This window comes from Onychostoma macrolepis, chromosome 18 (genome assembly GCF_012432095.1).
Source record: "Onychostoma macrolepis isolate SWU-2019 chromosome 18, ASM1243209v1, whole genome shotgun sequence".
Taxonomy (NCBI): Eukaryota; Metazoa; Chordata; class Actinopteri; order Cypriniformes; family Cyprinidae; genus Onychostoma; species Onychostoma macrolepis.
Genome location: NC_081172.1, coordinates 11,084,431 through 11,108,053, shown reverse-complemented (window position 1 = coordinate 11,108,053; position 23,623 = coordinate 11,084,431). Strand labels below are relative to the sequence as shown.

At 40.7% G+C, this 23,623-nt stretch overlaps 1 protein-coding gene across 3 annotated transcripts in view; it reads right to left on the bottom strand.

Annotated features, from left to right (window-relative positions):
- si:ch211-212o1.2 (uncharacterized protein LOC492735 homolog) overlaps window positions 1-23,623 on the bottom strand; it is a 28,884-nt gene that overhangs the window by 3,129 nt on the left and 2,132 nt on the right. For 2 of the 3 annotated variants that reach the window (XM_058751572.1, XM_058751573.1), the window contains exons 3-6: window positions 8,777-8,896; window positions 8,510-8,601; window positions 3,671-3,815; window positions 2,338-2,550 (exon numbers count right to left, since the gene is read on the bottom strand). In XM_058751572.1, the coding sequence (XP_058607555.1) occupies window positions 2,338-2,550; window positions 3,671-3,815; window positions 8,510-8,601; window positions 8,777-8,896 (570 nt within the window). Of the gene's footprint in view, window positions 1-2,337; window positions 2,551-3,670; window positions 3,816-8,509; window positions 8,602-8,776; window positions 8,897-11,536; window positions 12,356-23,623 lie in introns of those variants that run through there. The other variant, XM_058751574.1, reaches the window with a different exon arrangement.

Genomic DNA, 23,623 nt, shown 5'->3' with positions numbered 1-23,623 from the left:
AGGGTTTACTTGACTCCAAAGAAATGTTTTTATACGAATCTGTCATCTTCTCCTAAGTGTAATCTCTGTTCCCAAGGAGTTTTAGGCACGTTTTGCATTTTTGAAGTGCCCTCTCTCACCTTTTTGGACTCAGCTCTCATCATATTTGTTGGGTACGGAGATATGTTTGACTCCGTGCCATTTTTTCATGAATGACTTTTGGGACTTCACCTTGTCCGTCCAACAAAGAGGTTTACTGTTAGCTGCTCTCACAGCAGCAAAAGAAATTGCTAGTCAACCGTTGAAATCCTCGTCATACAATGGACAGACGAATCTGGACAGTGTATTTGTTGGACATTATCTCGATGGAACTCTCAACTTCTCGTATACATGTAAAATCAAAAGTCTTAAAAATTAACCATGATACTACTGTACCATGTTCTTTGGACACTCATTATAGTAGTATGACATGATGGTATAGCTAAGAAAAATATCTCAAATGTTACAATTTCTAATATATATATCAATATTTTTTGCTGCATTATTAAAGGGTGATTGTTTTCTATCAATCAGAGGAACAACCAACTAGAATAAAAAAAAAAACAACAGTTAAAAATCCAGCCATTTTCACGCAGCAATATTGAAACCCTTAGTAATAAACATCAATATTTTTTTGTACAAATCTATTTATACACCAATAAAGTTTGTTCTCACAGGTCAAGCAATAGCAGCTGAGCTTCCGTTTACCATATTTGAAGTTCTCTGTGTATGCCATGTCTCTTCAGAAGACGACGGATTTTAATTATAATCTTACAAACTTTCTGAAGTGTCAAAGTTTTGGTGGAATGGACTTTAAACGAAGTGACTGAAATCTCTCGGATTTCATTAAAAATATCTTAATTCCTGTTCTGAAAATGAACAAAAGCCTTATGGGTTTGGACCAACATGAGCAATTGATGATGATTTTCATTTTCAGGCAAACTATACTTTAATAGTCAAACAACAAAAACGCATTAATATGATCCTGATATTCACAATAACTTGTGCAAGTCCACCCCTATGTGCAAGTACAATGGTGTTCTTTGAAGTACCACGTAAATACCAAGGTAATGGTATAGGAACATACTAATCATTTAGTACCAATGGTATTTCCACCTGACACATCACAGTACCATGGTACTGACACAGTACTGTTTTCAACGCCCCTGATTATGACATCACATGGTCATCCATTGCCCTTGTATGTCTGTATATAAGCACCACACTGTTCCTCGGTCACGTCTGTGTCAGCTGGGTTTGTGTGTGTGTGTGTGTGTGTGTACCCTCTCTCAACAGTGACCCTTTTGGTGCAGGAGGAGAGCAGAACAGCTCATCATGTTTGTTTGATTTTTCATCTTTGTCAAACGCACACTACCCCCACCCCCCTTCGTGCAAGCCTATTTGTTAGCACTGACAGCAGGTTAGCATTAAATATACATGGAGGTTGTCAGCCACTGGCACACACAAAGGCGGGCTCTGGCCCCCGGGGACTCGGGCAGGGAGGGTGGAGGAGCAGGGCTCATGCAGAGAGAGACTCCCAAGCGTGCGCGTTTGTGTATGTGTGCAAGAGAGAGAGAGACCCTTTCCTCTCCCTTCATCAGCGTCTCCCAGTGGGATCAGGGAGCAGCAGTGGAAAGGAAAGAGGGAGGGTCAAAAGGACCGGTCTGTGCTCTGGAGCATGCGTGCACACACACATCTGTCGTCCGCTGGGGCGCAGGGTGACGCACAAGCATCCTCGCTCCCCTCTCTCCCAGAGACGCACGTCGCATACTGAGTGCTCGAGCTATCATGGGAGTTTAATGCCTTCACACACACACACTTATGTGCGAATACACACAGCTGACTTTAAAAAAGTTATTTTAACCCACTCTTCACAGCTACTGGCGATGCAGGCCACGCTCCGTGGAAGAATCCTTGCCAGATACTGTAGGTTACCATGATCAACTACATAAAAGACTCTCAGGGGAAGTTCACGTACCTCATCTGAATCCGATCCGGCAAGTGTTATTGTTGTAAAGATGCCTACAGGACTCTGGGTATATTTAAAGGTATAGTTCACCCAAAAACATAATTTACTCACCCTAGTGTTGTTTCAAACCTGTGAGACTTTAAAGAATGCTTCCACTGTTTTTGTCAATGAAAGCCAATGATGTCTATTGTTGTTTTAGACAACATTTTCAAAATATCTCCTTTTATGTTTTAATATGACATGAGGGTGAGTAAATAATTACAGAATTTTCATATTTTTGGGTGAACTATGCCTTTAAGACAACACTAACACAAGGCTTCCACCTCATCAAGTGAAGCACGAGTGTGTACCTGTGGTGATGCAGTAGTACGTCTCATGTGGCGACACATGATGGATCCGGTGGTGTTTCCGTGGCAGCACTAGGTGGCAGTCCTGCAGTAGTGTGACCCAGCGTGGCAGGCCGAAGTAGGAGTGGGACCACTTGTGGATCTGATTAGTCATGGTTACAAAAACCGCCAACGCAAAAACAAAACATTCCCAGGGGTAGGACTCTGCAAGGGCATCTGGGAAAGAGAGATAGCGGGGTGTATGGAGAGATAAAGGAGCAATGGCAAAAGGTGGAGAGAGAGAGAGAGAGAGCGAGAGAGAGAGAAAAAAAATGATATGCAAATTAATACAACATGCCCTAACCCTGTAGTAAAGTCCTAGCCTTACCCTTTAGCATGAGAAACATCGAAACGAATCGACCTTTCAACTTTCTTAGGATTGAGCAGATCATCAGCAACAGAAATGTTTGAATGGAACTTAATTTAATTCAATCGAATTCACAGAATTTTATCCAATGAACATTCTGTCACCATTTACCAACCATGTTTCTTAAACAAGAATGATTGGAAACCATAACTGGGATGGGATGGATGCTGTTGTGCTCCAAAAAAAATGGAAAAAAGGACCATTCAGGTGGTCTACTACACAACTTGTGTTTGAAGTATTCAAAGTCTTATAAATTCATATGATAGTTTTGTGTAAGAAACAAAACAGAATTTAAAATCATTTTAAAATTGCAATCAAGTCATTCCTCTAAATTTCTCCTCATGTTATAGAGGAGAAAACAACGTCATATAGGTTTGGAATAACACAAGCACAAGGATGACTATTTTCATTTTCTCCATCATAACCAACTCCTTTCAACCAGCATTTTCTCACAGCAATATAAAATCACTACACAAAACCACTCAATATGGATTTTTCATACAATTTTTTTTTTTTGGAACATTTTTAAATATAAATACATTTTAAAAAATTATCCAAATATATTGAATGTTTAAGCACTCTAGGACATTCTGCTAGATGTCCACTCTTGTGTTTTAAGGAAGAGTGAAAGTCATACAGTTTTGGAATAATGTGAGCATGAGTAAAGGATGACAATTTTCATTTTTTGTCTGAGCTGCTCCTGTAACCCATGCAGGGCAAAAATGGAACTGAAAACATTTGACCCTTTTCAACCCATATCCTCGTTTGTCGATTTCCGAATTTTTAGGTATTTTAAGATGAATGTGGGACACACCGACGGCTCCCGGACAAGGAGTCACATTCGGGTCACACTCATTGGTTCTAAAATACTCACGCTGACTCACTCTAACAACACACTGGAAAAGTGAGTGGATGTGTGTGTGTGTGTACCTGGTGAGTAGGAGAGGAATTTATAGGCCATGTGGGCCAGAGGCAGGATGGTGATCATGCAGTTGTCTCCATTAGTCTCTATGAAGTCATGCCGTGTGATAGCCGTCGGATCAATGTGGTGCTCCCGGAATGGGCGAATAAATGCCTGAATGGAAAGAGAGAGGTAAAGAGAGATGGGGGGAGCAGGGAAAGGGAGGTTAAGGTTCAATTGAAAAACGGGCAGGGGTGTCTAGGGCTGTGATTTAGATCCATTACCCTGTGGTAACGAATGGGTACATCTATGATAAAGACAGTGCAGGGTCATACTAGAAGCTACTGTTGCGTTACAGTTAGAGACTCTGAGCAAACTGTAAGAACACTGGATGTGCATTTTAAGGTGAGAAATAAAAAAGAAGAAGAGGTTAATCTAAAATATTCAGTACAGAAACCAGAAACATCCTCTGCTTGAAGTTGCCTACTGATAATGAGCTGTAAGCCCACAGAAAATCTGTGCAGAGAACTCTTCAGAAACATCAGTCACAAAGTTCTACACATTTGACACCCTTGCATGTTTTTTAAAATAAATATTTTAGCTCATTTGATCATTCTTTTGGCTACTGTACCAATAAAAATGGGTCACAATGGTCAATTGACTAGTCGACTACTAAGGTTGAATGAATTCATTTTTATATCTTTAGTAATAGCACTTTAATTAGTATGTTGTACTTAAGCGGTTAAAAAGTGTGCAGAGTAAAAACCTTGTGGAAAAGTTATACCTTTAAAATTGATCTCCATTAAAGAACCACTGTTACAGCCAAATTCATTTTTGAGAATTTCACCACAAGAGTTGCATTTTCAAGATAAAAAAAAAATAGTCCAACATTTAAAACCGCTGTGCCATTTCACTGAACTCATCTAGATGTCTAGATGAAAGCAAGAATGTGCCTTGTATAAGAAAAACAGACAGGTGAAGCCAAACCAGACTACTAATTTATTATACAGTACTTCTAGTTAAGAAAGATCAGCCAACCAGGTGTTCAACCCACTGTGTGCTACTAGTCAATTAAAAAAAAAAATAGATATGCCAGTAAGAGTGTAGCCACCGTAGCTTTACCACAAAAACCAGCACTGAAAATGCGAAAAGGCAGATTTCGCCCGGATCTGGCCGTAAAACAGGGCTGGGTGGGGTTAGATGTTGACTGATAGACGCAAATTGGCGCGTTAGCGGGACTAGGTCCTAAATGAAAGATGACGCATGTGGCACGAGCTACACGTTACGGAGCGGAGAGATAACCTGGCATTAAACAGCACTTCCCCACGGCTCAGATCCAGCATCATGAAAAAGCATAACCCAGCAGCACCTGTCACTCACGCCCAGGAGTGCTGCTTTGAGACGGGCACCCGTCTGCGACCGCGCGGGTGTCGCAAAATGAAAGGGAGTAAGAGAAAGGATCGTATAAGCACAAAGGAAAATACAAGAATGAAGGTAATTTATTTTCCACATAAAAAGGAGGAATCGTTTGGAGCCACATTACCATAGCGTTTCAGAGACAGAGCGCGGGGGGAAAAATGTCATTATCGCGTGTTTGTGGGCTGAACTCAATCACACCTATATCTGAGAGCGCGTGGCGACACTCTGCTGGAGCGGAGAAAACTATCTGTTGATATTTCGACAATTATGTTCCCTCCTGTTCTCCTCGTTTCCTTTCCGTCTCTCTGTGCGCGAGATTAAAAGAGCGCTAAGCCCCAGACAGCACACGGCGTGCATGTCGACTCACCGGCACGCTGCGGCAAACCTGTGCCTCGCCGCCGCTAATCCCACACCGTTTAACGGCCTGCCTCGTCTCGCCTCACCCGCCTTCTGCCTAATCACGACTCACATCTTCGGATTGCCCTAGCAACCCAGCCGAAGACCGGAGCCCGTCCTCCCCCACCCTTAACCCAGAGCGCACATGAGAGATCCATTTCATTTCTCTTGCCTTTTTTCCTCCTCCCTACGCTCTTTGCTCTTAAGTGCCTGTTTAATCACGGTCATTAATGATTCTCCCTCAAGTTGGTGCTTCTTGTTTGAACATGTGGACAAAAAGCCATATATATCGGTCCGCTAAGTGCCGTCTTTAATCTGCTGGTTAAGGGTCTTAAAGCGCGGCGTTCTGGATGTCTGTAAATTCCCTCGCTTTTTTTGAAGTTCGATCACTCCCAGGTGGCGGATCCTAATTATCCTCGACAGCAGAAGGATCGGCGGTGGCTGCGGAGCCGGGTGGAAACCCCTTCACGGTGGGGCGGTGTGGCCGAGCCGTTTTACAGCACAGACGGACGATGATGAAAGCGAGAGAACGTGGGCCCCTCGGCCTGACCCACAGCGGGAGCTGGACGGGCCGTTCAGATCACCTGCTCTCTACAATCCTGCTCTCGGCCTCAAAGTATTGGCCATATAGGACAATTCATGGCCTCGATGACCAGCATGTAAACACGGCCCCCTTTATAGAAGCGGGGCATAAGGAATGGGCAGTATGACCAAAACCACGGTACATCGGTTTGGAACCATAATGGACAATACTAGAGAATCTTAAATTATCAATTACATGGCTCTCAGAAATGCTTGATTATGAATGGTCAGTCGAGACATTCTTTAAGTCAGTTATTCCCTGACAATGAATGGCGTATAATGGCTACTCATCCAGGAATTTGAGGCCAGTGGTATGGCTGTTTGACTGAGATTTTAATTTTTTTGGAAACTACTGGAGAACAACCAATCGGAAACGATTATTAGCCCATAGATAAGCAGCAAAACACGCTAAAAATGCTCATTGAATGACATGCATTTATTGCATGGTTGGAGCAAGAGCATAACATGTCTAAACTGCATGTGCACAGTTCAGTTTAATTTTATGCCATTGCACAGAATGTACAAAGCAAACTGTACCCTGAAATAACCACAACATTAAGGACACTGAAATAAGAAATAAGAGCGCATGGAGTTGCGTTCAATATTATAGCAACCGTACTGTTTGTACGGTGTGCTTTGAGTGGAACACAAAACTTGTCCAATATGTAGGCAACTCAATATTTATCAGTAGCCTACTGTACATTCTGGACAGGTTTGACATGCAAGACCACAGATTGAAAGTACGCATATAGCGAAAACGTAGTAGCTATATGCGTACATGTGCAGTTATTTGAAAGTTTTAGAGTGACATACCACAATACTGAGTTGTCAGAAATGTGTTCTATGTGATTTCATTACACAATAGAGCAAAAGACCTACAGAATAGATTTTCTGAAACGATTTCATTGAATCAAACGAAAGTATTCACGGAAATTAATCAGGCTTTCAATCACTATTAGCAAAGCAAATTAATAATTAGCTCTGAAATCTAAAAAGGGGAGCGAATTCCCCTAATGGAACCGTTTCCAACTTTTGGAATCGACTCTCGATTCCCAAAGCCTCGCAATTGATTCTTTTGGAATTGATTCCCAGCCCTAACCAGCGCTTCTTTCACGTGTCTTGTTATATCACACGAGGAACGCACTCTCTCATTTCATTGAAACACAGCTGCTACCATCTTGCGCCTCAGTTATTAACTGCATTTACTGTAAAATGAAACCAAAGTATTTCGGCATTAATTGTAGGCCTACAGTAATATTGCTGAAGTATTCGTCTTGTTGCTAGAATGATTGTTTTGCACACTGCAATATATTATAAAGTAATAAACAGGCAAGATTTTAAAATGGTTACTTCTCAAATCAATATTTCATATCCCAATTATTACTTATATGGTGAAAAGCTGTGTAATAAGTGATACATCTGTCCATTTTTACACTATATATTATAATGTTAAACAGACTGATTTTTTATTTATTTAGACAATGTGAATATATAAAATTAGATGAACTCCTTTTAATTTTTCCTGTATTTAACACTAGATTCTTGAGAAAAAATATATACATATATCACATCAAATCATGGTATAAATGCTGAAGCAGACTAGCTGGAGCTGCACAGTATAAAGCATCATACCGCCCAGTCATATAGTTTGCCATATAGAGCACACATCAGCCAGAGAACAATAGGAAAGATTGGTGTTACTCAAAGGACAGGCCTCAAACTGTGAAGATTTCATGGCTGCACTCATTGTCAAGTGTATTCTGATCATTGCTAAACCTGTATACTTGTCATTTCCTTTTGATGTAATCAAATTTAACAGTCCATATTTCCAGAAGTAGCCTAATAATTGGCACACGGGACGGGATTTAGCTTACGTTAGCCATTTTTCTACTGCCAGTCTACTGCCCCCTTCCACATAATAGCACAATGACCCCTGTCAGCACAAAAACACATAAATGCTCCCAGATTCATGGCCCCTACTTGTCCGACACAGAAAGCAAGTATTGGCTGCTTTTTAATTGGACAACGAGGGGGTGACCTTTTCTCTGATTGGGCAAGGAGAGTGCGACCGTACTATGCATTAATGCAACCCTCCTGAGTATCCCCAGCACCCTTTGGGGTTGAGAGTGGGTGGGGTTAAGATGTGGCGCTCCAGGAAAGCAGGAAGGGCTGAACTCCCCAGGGTGGAGATGGCATTTCACACTAGCCGTTTTTTGAGCCTGGTAAACCACAACAGGCCAATAGAGCAAAAGCTGATATGAAAATTAAACAGGGTAATTTGTTAAAATCAAACAAGATACTACGCTTGGAGACCACACTGTGCATATGAGTGTGTGGAAAATGCATGTGTGCCGGAAAGATGGTGCCATTGTACCTAAATGTGCCCAAACACCTACAGGCAATCACATTCATATAGTATAGAGACAGTTAATGCCATACATGCTGAACTATGCATAGGCCTTGGTCCTTACCTTCCCAATTACTGGGATGTCCACTGAACCCCATGTATCGGCTCCCCAATGTACGATCCCAGAGGCAAAGTCTGCTGTCACAATACCAGTCACTTTGAGAGAAAGAAAGAAAGCTGTTAAATTCAGTCAGTATTGAAATAAAAGTGACCATGACATGGAAAAAAGTGCACTACATCCAATGGATTTCTTTGGAGATAATGACAGCAGAACTTTATTAGAAAACAAAGGAAAGACATGAACAGAAAGATCACAAAGAATAAGACTTACCAATGCCAAAGATGATTTTGTAGATGTGCACTGTGGAGAAGTTGAAGAAGAGGAAGGAGAGGTTTATAACAAAGAGCGAGAGGCACAGAGTCACACAGATCCACTCCTGCAGCCGCTTTCCTACAGGGACAACAAACACATAAAAAGGCACATTAGTGCATATTTCATTAATACTAAAAAAAACAACAAAAAAAACAGTAAAATAAGAATTAAAAATAAAAAACAAACAACAACAGGAGGAAATAAAATGTATACATCACATACATTAAAAAAATATATTTTAACAATTGGTAGACCAACTATGAATTTGGACTGATGATAATTTGTATATCACTTAATTTCCTGGCTTAAATACTGTATGTTGGCCTGATTTACTTATTGGACCAATACCAACAACACTAAGAAATAAAAGAAGAGAAAAATAAAATAAAATAAAATAAAATATAATATTCGAAAGAAGAACAGGGGGAAAACAACCAAAACAAACATTTTGAGATACAACAGAATGGGAAAAAGACACACTTTTGAAATTGTATGGACAGAGGGGAAAAAATAAATAAATAGATAACTACCTTGTTGACTAGTCAGTAATTGGATGAATAGTAGACCATAATGACTCTCATCAGGTGTTAAATGTAAAAAAAAAAAATAGAAAAAGAAAGAACTCAAAGTGCCATCTTCTGAATGTTATTAATTCTCCTTAGTAACAGTATATTTAACTACAGTGTCCACTGCGAGGTCACAGACAGCAGCGAACCGACATCTCTCAAAAGCAGAAAAGGTCATCAGGGTCGGTGGACAGGAGACGAGCCGAACGTGTGTAACCGTGTGTGTGTGTCCCATTATCTCGTGTGCTCAGGAGTAATCGATTAGACTAGGACAAGTTGTAGGTAGAGGCGAGGGTCAGGATCTCTTGCGATGGCGCGTTTGCCTGACACAGCTAAACGTCCCAGGTCAGGGCAGAGGGCACCAATGGAGGGGCCACAACGGGCACTGTTCAGACCACCATGACAGCGGCGTGGCACGGCGGGTGGCCGTGGAGGATGATTAAAGTGCTAATGCATTATTCACAACAGAGTAGAGAATTAGTCTATATGGACACCGACCACATCTACATGTCCCCATCTCTCCACAGCCTACATTCAATCTCCATTTTTAAAAACTTGCATATTCAATTTTAAACCGCATTCGACCACGTCTGAGTCTTTCGTTCTGTCACTGTGACTCTTTCTTCTCGTTCCATCGCTCTTTCCTTTGCTCTCCTGTTGGGCGGATGTGGGCACGGAGAGGCGCAGTGGACTCAGCTCTTTTGAAAATTTAATGCCATTAGAGGAGCCGTCCTGAGTGGATTGGGAACGTGAGGAGGTTGAGAAGAAGATATTGATGACAGCTATTTATAGCGCCTCAGTGGGCCAGCCAACACCGTGTGCCTGAACGATGAACCACGGTTCTTATAATGCTCTCACAAGTCTACGTTATATTTTGTGCAGTTATGAGAGCACCAACCTATGGAATCCTTAACCTAACAGCTTGTATCCCACAATGCACAGGTTTTGGTGCAGACTTGAGTTCAATGGACTGTAAAATTGTTTGCTGGATTAGTGTGAAAGCTGTGTTTTGAATTTGGTTGCACACCAACAACCAAATCCTGGGTCTGACCTAAAATAAACCGTCGCACAATCTGTGGCTGCAGTGAACTGTCATTTATTGCCCTCAAATACTTTTTTAGTGGATCACTTTTGTGTGTGTGTGTGTGTGCATATTTTATTGCAGCCATTCCAATAGAAAAATGTTTTGTTTTGCCATTATTTAACAGTAAACAACTTTGGGTAGACGCAAACATAAAAAAAAAAAAAGACTAAAAAGATTAAACGATTTGTATATACATATCTCTATAAAAGGTTCTTTAACTGCACTTGCAATAAATGTAAGTTTTTCTGGGGTCCATCTTACAAAAGTACTACAAAGTTTTCAAATGACAATAAAAATTCATCTTTCTATGCTGCCATTTTTATTGGCGCTCAAAAACATACAGTGTGACTAGTGCACTGCCAAATTGAACAGAATTGTAAAGCGTTACAAAATATCACATTTGATGTTAATTGCAAGCTCACAACTTGGATAAATTATGACTTCATTTTTATTTTAAAATATGATTGCTGTGATAATGAAGATTCTATATACTGATACCAATATACTGTAAACGCCATCATCAAGAGGGAGAATATAAAATTCTGGTTCTGACTCATGTTGTGTAGTACCATGTATGAACATAAAACAAACAAAAAAAACACCTGTTTCTAAATACCAGTAAATATATAAGGGAACAGATGATCCAGGGTCAGCTGATGTTGTTATAGAGCACATACACACTTTCTGATGGCACAATGAATTGCGAAGCTGGACTTAATGTGGTAGCTCAACAGGAAGTGGAGGGATGAGAAAGTCCAGGTGCAGCACATCCAGGTGTATGACCACGAGGGCTCAAAACTAGACATAGTGCTCTTTTCTTTACAACAATATCACAGCAGCCCCAAACATGGCCTCGAAATCTGAACGAGGTTTGCATGAAAGCACTTTTACAGGAATTCTTTTTTGTAGAGGAACAATATTACAGCTCTGTTGACAGAATATCACGGAAAGGAAAAGTGGGAAAATATCTACCGCTGTTCAACACTTCACATGACACCATCTCTGAGAACTTCCAAAATTATTCAGAGACAGAAACCTGAAATTAAAAAAAACAAAAAAAACATTTACCCACTCCAGCACTTGCGTCCTCTCTTTCCTGCCTTTTTTCTTTCTCACACACAGACATGTGCGTACACACTCTCTCGCAGCAGTGGGGCCGCTGTCAGGTGATCAGCGTCAGTCCTTGGATCCTCCTGCTCCCCGGTGAGGGCAGAAACTAGGCCAGGCCTCGACAGAGCCGCCGTCGCCGTGCGCAGCCAGGAACACCGTCCCCCTGTCCACGGGACCTGAGCGGCGCACTCATTAATACAGTCCTGACAACAACGTGCTCCCCTGCAACCCCCTGCACCATCGCTCACACCCGCAGCCCCCTTTCCCGCTCGCTGGCATGGGGAATTAACCTGGGAGGGGCGGGGGGAGGGTAGGGGGTGCTAATAGGCTGAAATTAATCAACGACGCCTGATTCGACGCAGAGGGGCGGCTGGAGTGCCAAACAACGTCCGTGAATGCTAATGGCGTTCTTGCTCTCTCGCTCTGTCATAATGTGCGCAAGTTTCTGCGGCAGGCTGTAATACGCCGTCGTCCATCCTTAAGTTTCACCGCGCTTCACCTGCTGATGCATGTAAGCACGGTTGAGGCGAAAAACCTAGTGAATCTTTCCTGGGTAAGCCATTTTGTTCAACATCACACCTCTGTAAATTTAAAAAATGCTGGTTCAGAGGGATCATTCACCCAAATATGATCACGTACTCATCTTCATGCCATTCCAAAACTGTATGACTTACTTTCTTCTGTTGAAAACAAAACGTGAATATAATTACAGTAAGTGAATAGGACTGCAAGGCTCCAAAAATGAAAATAAATAAATAAATAGAAATTTAAATAGATGGTTTCAGTTCCCATCGACTGACTTACTATAGACCTTATGTAACTCCAACCTTTTTCAGTATTGCTCAAGTTGTCTTCTGTCTTTCATTTGCATTTCCAGTGTGAAGGTAAGCTCATGCATTTTAAAATCTTCCCAGTCTGCTGTCATTTGTTAAGACATCCAATTCAAACATTACTCTGCACATGATAAATTGTGTTAACTCTACAATAAGTAAATCCACTTCACTAGCTAATTACTCTTCAACAGTAATTCTATAGAGCAAACCACAAAAAGGGAAGTTCAAAGACAAAAATCTAAAGATTGCACTTGTTTCTCTGATGCATGGTATGAGCGAAAATTACAATGTAAGCCAACAGGACCCGAAACGGTTTGGTAACCAACATTCTTCCAAATGTTTTATTTTATGTTCCACAGAAGAAAATATGCATACAGCATGAAATAACCCTTTAAAAGTACCATAAAAGTCATAAAATATTAAGTGCATGTTTTCTGAAGAAATACAATAGAATTGTGTGACGAACAAACCAAAATTTAAGTTACTTAACAGCTACTTAAATTCAGCTTTTTATGTCATTTAAGACCACTTATGATACTTCAGAATCTTTTCAGCGCTTAAACTCTCCACCTCATTCAATGTAATTACATAGAAAAAGAGGAACCTATCACGTTACTGCAAACATCCTGCGTTGTGTCCTCCTGAAAGTCAAACAAGTTTTGGAAAGACTTAAATGATGGCAGTTTTCATTTTTGGATGAACTAATCCTGTAATAAATGAGGATAGAAAAACTTTTACAGCTCTAACAAGCTGATGGGACGTCTGATAGGACGCTTAGATCCCATGCCGAGTCGGGGTGAGTTCAGATGAAAAGGGGTGGGGTGTGGGGGGCGTGGTGGCAGTTTATCACCTGTCACGCTAGCAGAAGTCAGCGAGTGTGAACAGTATGTGTTGTTTGTGCTGTGGAGAGATGGGTGTTTTTTCTGTCTCTATCCTCGACGAACAAAGGGCTCTTTTCTTCGGCGGGCTCTCCTGATGGGGCTGCGGTGGTGCGCGGGCCCCTCTGTTCTCAGTGCAGCCGCGGCACTGAAAGAACGGCTCTCACCTCCTCCAGAGAGGCAGACAAAAAGCAACTCACAGACTCAGAATAGCAGCCTTTCAGAGGGCCGGCCACGCCACAAAGTCCTGCCAACATGCCATGACTGAGCCATTCTCTACCCCACTTCACCTCCCCCCCAACAATGCCAAGGGCATCTACATGTGGGCAAAAAGGAAACGGTATTGATTTAGGAACATCAAATGCTGGCCAGGAAAATGAACCTCATATTAGCACACACAATTATATTTAGCGGGATACATAATGGCACAGACGCACACACACATTGTCCCCTTGCCAGCTCTCTGTAGGCCTGTCTTCAGAGGGGACTTTGGGAAAGAAGGGAGAGACAGGAAAAGTGGGTCATACATGGCGAGAGGAAGAGAAAGAGAGTGAGAGAGAGGGAGGTAGAATTCCCCTGATCAGGACAAATGGATCAGTCACAGGCCTTGTTGCTTTCATCTGTTCTCAGTGGACAACTCAACCTGGGACACACACGCTAACACATGTACCCAGACACACTCGCACACACACTTTGTGCCATACAATGCTCTATGTTATTTTCAAAAAACAGCCAAGTATGTGAGGACTGATAGACAGTTTTTTTTTGTTACAAAAGAGAGACAAAAACATTTTGGACTGGGTGAACAAAAAAAAGTTCACCACTAGGGACAAAAGTTGATTACTTGGGATGTGAATCATAAAAAAAAAAGAACAATCGTGACTCTGATTCCTTAAAGATGAACAAATATTTTAGTACTTTTAAGGAAGCAAATAATTCCGTTCTGTAGGTCAGTGAGCCACTCGGAAACAACGGAGGCATTAGATTGATTCAAATGAATGGCTTTGAGGCTGTTTTGTGAGGCTTCTTGACCAATTCATGAAATGACTGACTACTGTTTACAAATCAAACAACACAAATACAAAGAAATATAAAGGAGGAGGTCTATTTATTGACTTTGTATGATTTCACGGTGACCAGTTTTCTTTTGTTGCACTCAGTTTAGATCATAAACTAACACCACAGCATTTCTTTTGTGGAGAAACGGTAGATTACATAGTACAATGTTCAGAAAACATACACTAATCTTCAAAAATCTGGGGTCAGTATAATATTTATGTAGGGAATTAATACTTTTATCCAGTAAGGATGGATTAAATTGATCAGAAGTGACAGTAAAAATGTATAATGTTAAAAAAGAACAAATCTATTTCATATAAATGATGGCATTTCTTTTATTCAAAGAATCTTGAAAAATAATGAAAGAAAATTAAGCAGCACAACTGTTTTTATCACTATTTAATAATAGGAAATGTTTCTTGAGCATCAAATCAACATATTAATGATTTCTGAAGGATCATGTGACACTGAAGTCTGGAATAATAGCTGCTAAATACACAATATTACAGGTCTTACTGTATTTTCTATCAAATAAATGCAGCCTTGGTGTACATAAGACACTTTTCAAAAACAAAAAAACTAACCTTTTGAAAGGTTGTATATGTATATGTATATATATATATATATATATATATATATATATATATACATACACACACACATATACAGTGGGGCAAAAAAGTATTTAGTCAGCCACCAATTGTGCAAGTTCTCCCACTTAAAAAGATGAGAGAGGCCTGTAATTTTCATCATAGGTATACCTCAACTATGAGAGACAAAATGAGAAAAGAAAATCACATTGTAGGATTTTTAAAGAATTAATTGGTAAATTCCTCGGTAAAATAAGTATTTGGTCACCTACAAACAAGCAAGATTTCTGGCTCTCACAGACCTGTAACTTCTTCTTTAAGAGGCTCCTCTGTCCTCCACTCGTTACCTGTATTAATGGCATCTGTTTGAACTCGTTATCAGTATAAAAGACACCTGTCCACAACCTCAAACAGTCCAACTCCAAACTCCACCATGGCCAAGACCAAAGAGCTGTCAAAGGACACCAGAAACAAAATTGTAGACCTGCACCAGGCTGGGAAGACTGAATCTGCAATAGGTAAGCAGCTTGGTGTGAAGAAATCAACTGTGGGAGCAATTATTAGAAAATGGAAGACATACAAGACCACTGATAATCTCCTCGATCTGGGGCTCCACGAAGATCTCACCCGTGGGGTCAAAATGATCACAAGAACTGTGAGCAAAAATCCCAGAACCACACGGGGGGACCTAGTGAATGACCTGCAGAGAGCTGGGACCAAAGTAACAAAGGCTACCATCAGTAACACACTGCGCCACCAGGGACTCAAATCCTGCAGTGCCAGACGTGTCCCCCTGCTTAAGCCAGTACATGTCCGGGCCCGTCTGAAGTTTGCTAGAGAGCATTTGGATGATCATATGGTCAGATGAAACCAAAATAGAACTTTTTGGTAAAAACTCAACTTGTCGTGTTTGGAGGAGAAAGAATGCTGAGTTGCATCCAAAGAACACCATACCTACTGTGAAGCATGGGGTGGAAACATCATGCTTTGGGGCTGTTTTCTGCAAAGGGACCAGGACGACTGATCCGTGTAAACGAAAGAATGAATGGGGCCATGTATCGTGAGATTTTGAGTGAAAACCTCCTTCCATCAGCAAGGGCATTGAAGATGAAACGTGGCTGGGTCTTTCAGCATGACAATGATCCCAAACACACCGCCCGGGCAACGAAGGAGTGGCTTCGTAAGAAGCATTTCAAGGTCCTGGAGTGGCCCAGCCAGTCTCCAGATCTCAACCCCATCGAAAATCTTTGGAAGTCCGTGTTGCCCAGTGACAGCCCCAAAACATTACTGCTCTAGAGGAGATCTGCATGGAGGAATGGGCCAAAATACCAGCAACAGTGTGTGAAGACTTACAGAAAACTTTTGACCTCTGTCATTGCCAACAAAGGGTATATAACAAAGTATTGAGATGAAATTTTGTTATTGACCAAATACTTATTTTCCACCATAATTTGCAAATAAATTCTTTAAAAATCCTACAATGTGATTTTCTGGATTTTTTTCCCCTCATTTTGTCTCTCGTAGTTGAGGTATACCTATGATGAAAATTACAGGCCTCTCTCATCTTTTTAAGTGGGAGAACTTGCACAATTGGTGGCTGACTAAATACTTTTTTGCCCCACTGTATATACACACACACACATACAATTACATAACAAAAAATTTTTTTCTAAACAAGGAACTGGTTCTCGGTTCCCATTCCTTCTAGTTACCCCCATTTTTAAAGAGATAGATGGATAGACACATTTATAGGTTTGTGTACGTGTACCCCAGTCAGACCGACCCTGATAAGGGCCACAAATGACAGGCTTAGGAAAGAGTGACCCCTGAGACCACCTACCCCCCTCCCCCCACACACCCACACCCACTACCTTTTAATATCTTCAAATCTCCAGAGTGACGAGCGCTGAAGGTCACGGCGAGAGGTTGTACGCAATCAGTCAGGACAGACAGATTGAACGAAAAATGTCGTCCCGTAAACTCGAAATCATGTTTCTCACATCTTTACATTACGAACTACAATCTGAACCGCTGACCTCAAGAACGCAAAGAGTTAAGCAGGTTTATGGCCTTTAGATTGAAATTCATTAATAAGGGAGAGAGGGATTAAAATGCAGAGAGTGGATTTTAAATATTGAAAATTCACAGCGGAGCCACTTCACAGAGAACTCCATACTAAATACAGCGCTGATTGAGGACGGCGCGGGAAGGGCCGCGTTCAGAAATGGAATTTAGATAATAGTAATTATACGGCTCACCCACTGTCCCTGTCCCCAACTGCCACAAACCACCTGAATTCACACAGAAAGCTGATGGAGAACTCCATCAAATATTAATAACAGGCTGTGTGGTTCCAGTCCAAATGTATTTGGGCACCCTGGTACGCTTCTATGTGCGTGTAGGCATGCAAAAGAGACAATTTTCTATGTGCACTGTTAACATCCTGCCGCATTTGACCCCCGTCCCAAAAGTGCTCGAGTGTGTGTGTGTGTGCATTTGAGTGAGCGAATCCGGTTTTGTATCATGTATACAGCTGAGGTCCTAATGCATTTAGCTGCCCTGGTGTGTGTATAATTGAGAAGCCCAGCAGGAGAGGTTGCAGGTAGCCAGGTTCCCCTCCTCCTCGTCTCTCTGTCTCCCTCTCTTTTCTTCTCTCCTTCTTTCCCCTCGAGAGCCCACTTGGCTTTTGTTTACGCTGCCGGTGTGCAGTTCATGCTGGACAGAGTGGCGCAGTGAAAACCAGAGCAACACTATATGTTTTGCGTCACATAGTGAGTGCCAGATTCTGCTGAGGCCCGGGTCACAAGACCATCTCAGGTGTATGGCCAAGAGCTAGCCGTTCAGAACCTTGAACCCGTGACCTTTTGACCCCAGGGTCAGCGTACGAGAGCCAAAAGCACTCGACAGGCATGACGAGGTCAACTTGGTGTGAGTTTGAAGGGAAGGCAGGATAAATTATACAGCAGGTCAGACTCCACTGAGAAAGGGGACTCTAATGCACATGTAGAAAGAAAAGAACACGCATTAAAGATTGGGCTCTGGTGCTGCCAGGGGGCAGTGTTGGCCTGGCAGTGGGTCGGGCCCAATAAGATTACATGGCTAAGCAACTTTAAGTGTTTGATTGGGCCGGTGTGAATGGACTTCCAAGAGGAACCCAGTTAGAAATGCTATAGTTCTGCAGTCAGAAAGTGACTATGAGATTAGAGTAGCTGCACACCCAGAGGTGTTCGGCTCTCAAAATCATTGAAAGCCACATCCAGCAGCTTTAGCAAGAAAACTGCGGTCATCAGACTGCACAGACCATTAGCTGGAGTCTGCAGTTTGCCAAAAGAGAGGACAGAATCTGCAAGAACTAGAGTGTAATTCAACAACCGAAAAATATATTTTGTAGTAGTAGATAAATGTCATGTATCACCACAAAGATTCAACACCTCTGACCCTCATAAAGCGACTCAATTCCTGTTCTTTCAAATCTGTATGACTTTCCTTATTCTGTGGAACACAAAAGACATTTAGCAGACTGTGAAGTTTTGCTTTTCCATACAGTGAAAGTGAATTGCGAGCAGGGGTTTGCATCATTAAAGCAGTCTGTCAAGATCACAACAAACCATATTTAAATATTCAAACGCACAAATGGAATTTCAGAGCGGTGTCAGAGAAACTGATAAAGCTATTGTATGGCTTCAGAAGACCAAGTACCGTCATAGTGCTTTTTTAAAGTCCCTAGCCACCATATAATTTAATTATATGGCAAAAAGAAGTGTGAACATTCTGCTAGTCATCTCCTTACAGTATGTGTTTCACAGAAGAAAGTCATACAAGTACAGATGTTTCATATTTTGGCTTCTGTAACAAAATCTGCACAGGAAGGAACATGGGAGAGTCCAATACGACTTCTTATAATACAACTGAAACATTTGCTCTAGTCATACACTACTGTTCAAAAGTTTGAGGCAGTAAGATTTTTTGGTTACATTTTATTTTAAGGTGTCCTTGTTACAGCGTAATTATACATTGAAGTAGCGAGTAGTGTTAATTAACTACATGTAACTACATACGGTTAGGGTTAGGATTAGGTTTAGGGTTACTTGCATGTAATGATGCATAATTTATTGTCATTACAATAGTAAGTACATGTAACAAGGACACCTTAAAATAAAGTGTTATCTGTTTTTATTAATGCTTTTTTGTTCATTTGGTCAAAAAAATAAATAAAAAAAATTAACTGGAATATTGTGAAATATTACAATTTAAAACAACTGTTTTCTCGTTTAATATATTTTAAAGTATAATTTATTCCTTTGATGGCAAAGCTGAATTTTTAGCATCATTACTCCAGTCTTCAGTGTCACATGATCCTTAACTTTGCTGCTTAAATTTTTTTTTTTTGGATTCTTTGAATATAAAGCTGAAAAACAAAAAACAAAAAAAACATGTATTTGAAAAATCTTGTCATTTTTGATCAAATAAAACATACTTGCTCAATAAAAGTATTATTTAAAAAATAAAACAAATTACTGATCACAAACTTCTGAATGGAGTGTATGTTCATTCATTCATTCGTCAAGGCAGTCTTCTCATTCAGTTTTCATTGCACAGTAAATCAGTTTATTTTTATAATGCATTCTAAAGAAAAGTGATTAAAATCTAACCAATAGATTTATTTACAATCTATTAGAAGCACATACTCATACTGTACAAGGAGGTGTTCATCAGAGTGATGGAAGACTGTGGGCGTGTTTGGATGTGTTGTACAGTATGTGGTGCAGTGCAGCAGGACTGAAGGCAGGGTTATGCTCCGTGTCAAGCAGACGTGTCTGGTGTCTCATTCTACTCCATGGCCCGGTCTCTTCTCTGTGCTGTAACAAACACCCCTGGCCCTGCGCCACAGACCGGAGAATTTGCCTACGAGGCAGCAAGCCGAAAGATCAACTGCTTTCTTTTGGCTCAGGCTCTTCTGTAACTTTTATATCTTACATGGAAATGTTGCAGCGTCTCTGTTGCTAGCTTACTATTACCAGATATCGGGTGCAGAACAGTGAAAATATACTTTACTGTGGCTGACGCATAAAGACTTCTACCTCATGTTGGAAAGAGTTGTGCTGCTTCATATTTTTGTGGAAAGAGTGATTTTTTTTTCAGGATTCTTTGATGAATAGAAAGTGCAAAAGAAATATTTGGTAACATTATAAATGTCTTTACTGACACTTTTGATAAATCACAATACAAACAAATAAAGAAACCCCAAGCTTTTTGTGGTGGTGTATGTTCCCATTTGATGTGAAGAAATACAACAGTGATTACTCTGCTAGCACATCTGTGTGAACATCTGTATGAACTGATGTCATACGTTCATCAAAATCACCTTGAGAGCAGCTGGTAAAAGCTCAAAAAAAGGGAAGAAAGTTTCCAAATGCTCCGAGACACTTTCACTTCACCTACATCCAGGAGAATTTAAAAGGACAGATGAAACAGTGGCGGCATTCAGAGTCAGTCAGAGATTCGATAATCAAGAGAGAGTGATAGGGGAGTGAACCTAAGATCACAGGGTTAAAGTTGGACATAGCAGCTGCGACCGAATTTCTTTGGTAAATTTCCATTTCCAAGGCCACCAGATGCCCTCAGACTGATCTAGGGCAAGAGGTCACAACTTAAAGTGACAGGAAAGCAAACAGCTGGATTTCAAGTGGTCAGACTTTGTGTAGCCTGTCCTCAATCCCTCCAGTTAAGAAAAGCCTAAGTTATAATTGTAAACAAATTATCACTCCGTTTTTTTTTTTTTGTAACTTAAGGAGTTTGTTGCAACTGGCAGACGGTCTACATATTGCAGTTTATTCTGGCCCAGAACTAGCCAGAAAGTAACCATCTGACCAACATAAAACAATCAACCACAGTTTGATTTGCATAAAAGCACAGCTGTTTAGCACTGGGTTAATCTGAAATGGACCATGTCACAATAATAGAGTGGTGTGAAAAAATACAGAAAACACAAAAATGTGAAAATTATGCCCATATAAAAATAAGTAAAAAAAAAAAAAATGAAAAAAAGGTGATGTCACCAATCTTGTAAATATCGGCAAAACCTGTGGTTATTTCATCAAAATAAAACAAAAGCATTCAACTGTATCAACCCTCTGCCTTGGAAATACAGCTTTGTTTCCAGGCAGAAAGATTAAAGAAAAGATAAACGTGCCCTTGAATTGTATAAAGTTTCACATTAACTTCAAAGCCTGCAGGAGGAAGAATCAATTTATTCGCAAACATAAAGGTGCGTGTACAAGAGGAATGTATCTCCGAGTGGACTGTTATGGTGGAACGGATTCAGACACAAAGAAGAGTAACACTCCCGGTGTGCAGTGTTGACACATTGTTGGCTTATCTGCAGGATTGCTACCATAAATAAATATAGCGGTGTTTGACAGCTGATAAGCTTAAAATCACATTCGCACTTGTAGGTCAGTGTGTCTATAGTGTCGTCCGCCCATTTACAGCTTGAATCATTCACCTTTCGGCACGGTTCAAGCTTTTCTGTAGTCAAGACATCAGCCTGCCACAAATAAGAAGTGACTAAACCAATTGAAGTCAAGATCGCTGACTGCATAGGAAACTAGATCTTGCGATGTAATACTATATTGATCTCTCTTTCTCTCTAACACACACTCTCGAACACACGGCAAGCGCCCCGGTAACCAGAGCATGGCGGCTGGCAGAGGCGATGGGGGAAACAGAAAGTAGCCTGTAAATCCTGTTTACTTTGCAGCGAATCTGTAAAGTGGGATAAGAAGCACAAAGAGCAGTCAGTGGTGCATGACACGCAGACATATGGCGGGGAGAGGCGTCCAGCTGTTTTGCTGTCCTGGGGTTACAGTAATGAGCCGGAGGCTTCATTGAGCAGACTGAAGCCTCATCAATCCCTTTTCACCAGTAAGCCTCAACACTTCCAAACGCCATTCCCGCTCACCTCATCTCAGGCACAAACCAGCCTCAGACAAGCCTCCGGAGCGTCTGCTTTTAGCATCCTTGACATTATATTCCGTGGCTCAACCCTCTGCTCTCCATGGCCTCTCCAGATGGACCACAGTTCAGCATCAGCTCATGCCAGCTGAATTCCATCAGAAGAAGTCAAGGGTCCCTCGGGTAACCGAACCTTTGGATTCCAAGTCTATGGCATTTTTTGTGGATAAAGGATCGAATTAAAGGAAATATACAAGGGCTTGAAGTGGACGACCATTTGGGGGGTGGTGTGGTGTACTTAAAGATTCAGGAATGGTAACTACAAGGTTGATGGTTCGATACCTGCAAGAAGTGAGCCGTGAGTCATTACAATTTTGGAACCACATGGCGCCATTCTATGGCGTAAAAGTTGCAGAAACCAATTCTTATGTTCTGGTTGTACGGAAATAAACACTTAAAGAATCTAAAATTCCAAGTCTTCATCAAAATGCATTGAATTAGAATTAAACTGGCCATAGCTCACACTTATTTACAATCAATCGATTTACTTCTCTGTAAGGCCTACAAACCTTCAAATTTCAAGACTTTTTTCAAAACAATCAAAAGTTGTTTCAACAAACTTGCTTTAGCAGTTTATTACAAATTAATTTAATTGTACTATTTCCTTACATTCATGTTCAAAATGTGGTTCTATATCCTGTTTGCTAACACCATTTAAATCAGAATCAGAAATAATTCAGGGTGCTTTTCGTCTTCTTAAAGACTAGCTCTTAATGGAGGTAATTTTTTAAATAAATTAATACTTTTATTCAGCAAGGATTCAAAATTGATCAAAAGTGACAGTAAAGACATTTATAATGTTACAAAAATATATTTCAAATAAACACTGTTCTTTTGAACCTTCTATTCATCATGGAATCCTGAAAGAGAAAATGTATTACAGTTTTTTCAAAAATATTATGCAGAAAGTTGTGTTGATATAATAATAAGACATAAGAAAAACAGTGATATAGTGAAAAACATATAGTGTAATAATAAGACATGTTTCCAAATGAGCACCAAATCGGCATATTAAGAGTGATTTTTGAAGGATCATGTGACACTGAAGACTGGAGTAAGGACTGCTGAAATTTCAGCTCTACCACCACAGGAATAAGTTAAATTTTAAAATTAAAATAGAAATCAGTTATTTTAAATTGAAATAATATTTCTACTGGATTTTTTATCAAATAAATGCAACCTTGGTGATCCTAAACAACTCCAAACTTTTGAAAGCTAGTGTATATCTAAAAAATAGAATATTTGTTCACATTTTGAGGTAAAATATGAAATATGCAATACTATGAAATATTATTTTTCCCCGAACCACAATCCTGTATGTCATGGACGATAAACTTTAAAAGTGTGGTAATTACAACTGCAAACAGCATGCAAACCACAGCACAAGCAAAACAACAATCCCAGCGTACTTTCCTTGAGAATCCCACAGATAAGCCTCTCCGACATGCACTTCACAGCTGGTGGATACTAAACTCGACTGAGCTCATCCAAAAATCCCATCCACAATCCCACCCAACCCCCCCATTCACAGAGAGAAACATCACAACATTATCTTATTAACCTCGCAAAACTTCTCTCAAATGTTCTCAACATGGCCAAGTAATTTACATGCTGGACGTGCCGGTGGTAGCATATGCTTAGCGCTCTGGGTGCGTTGCCAAAGAAAATGGA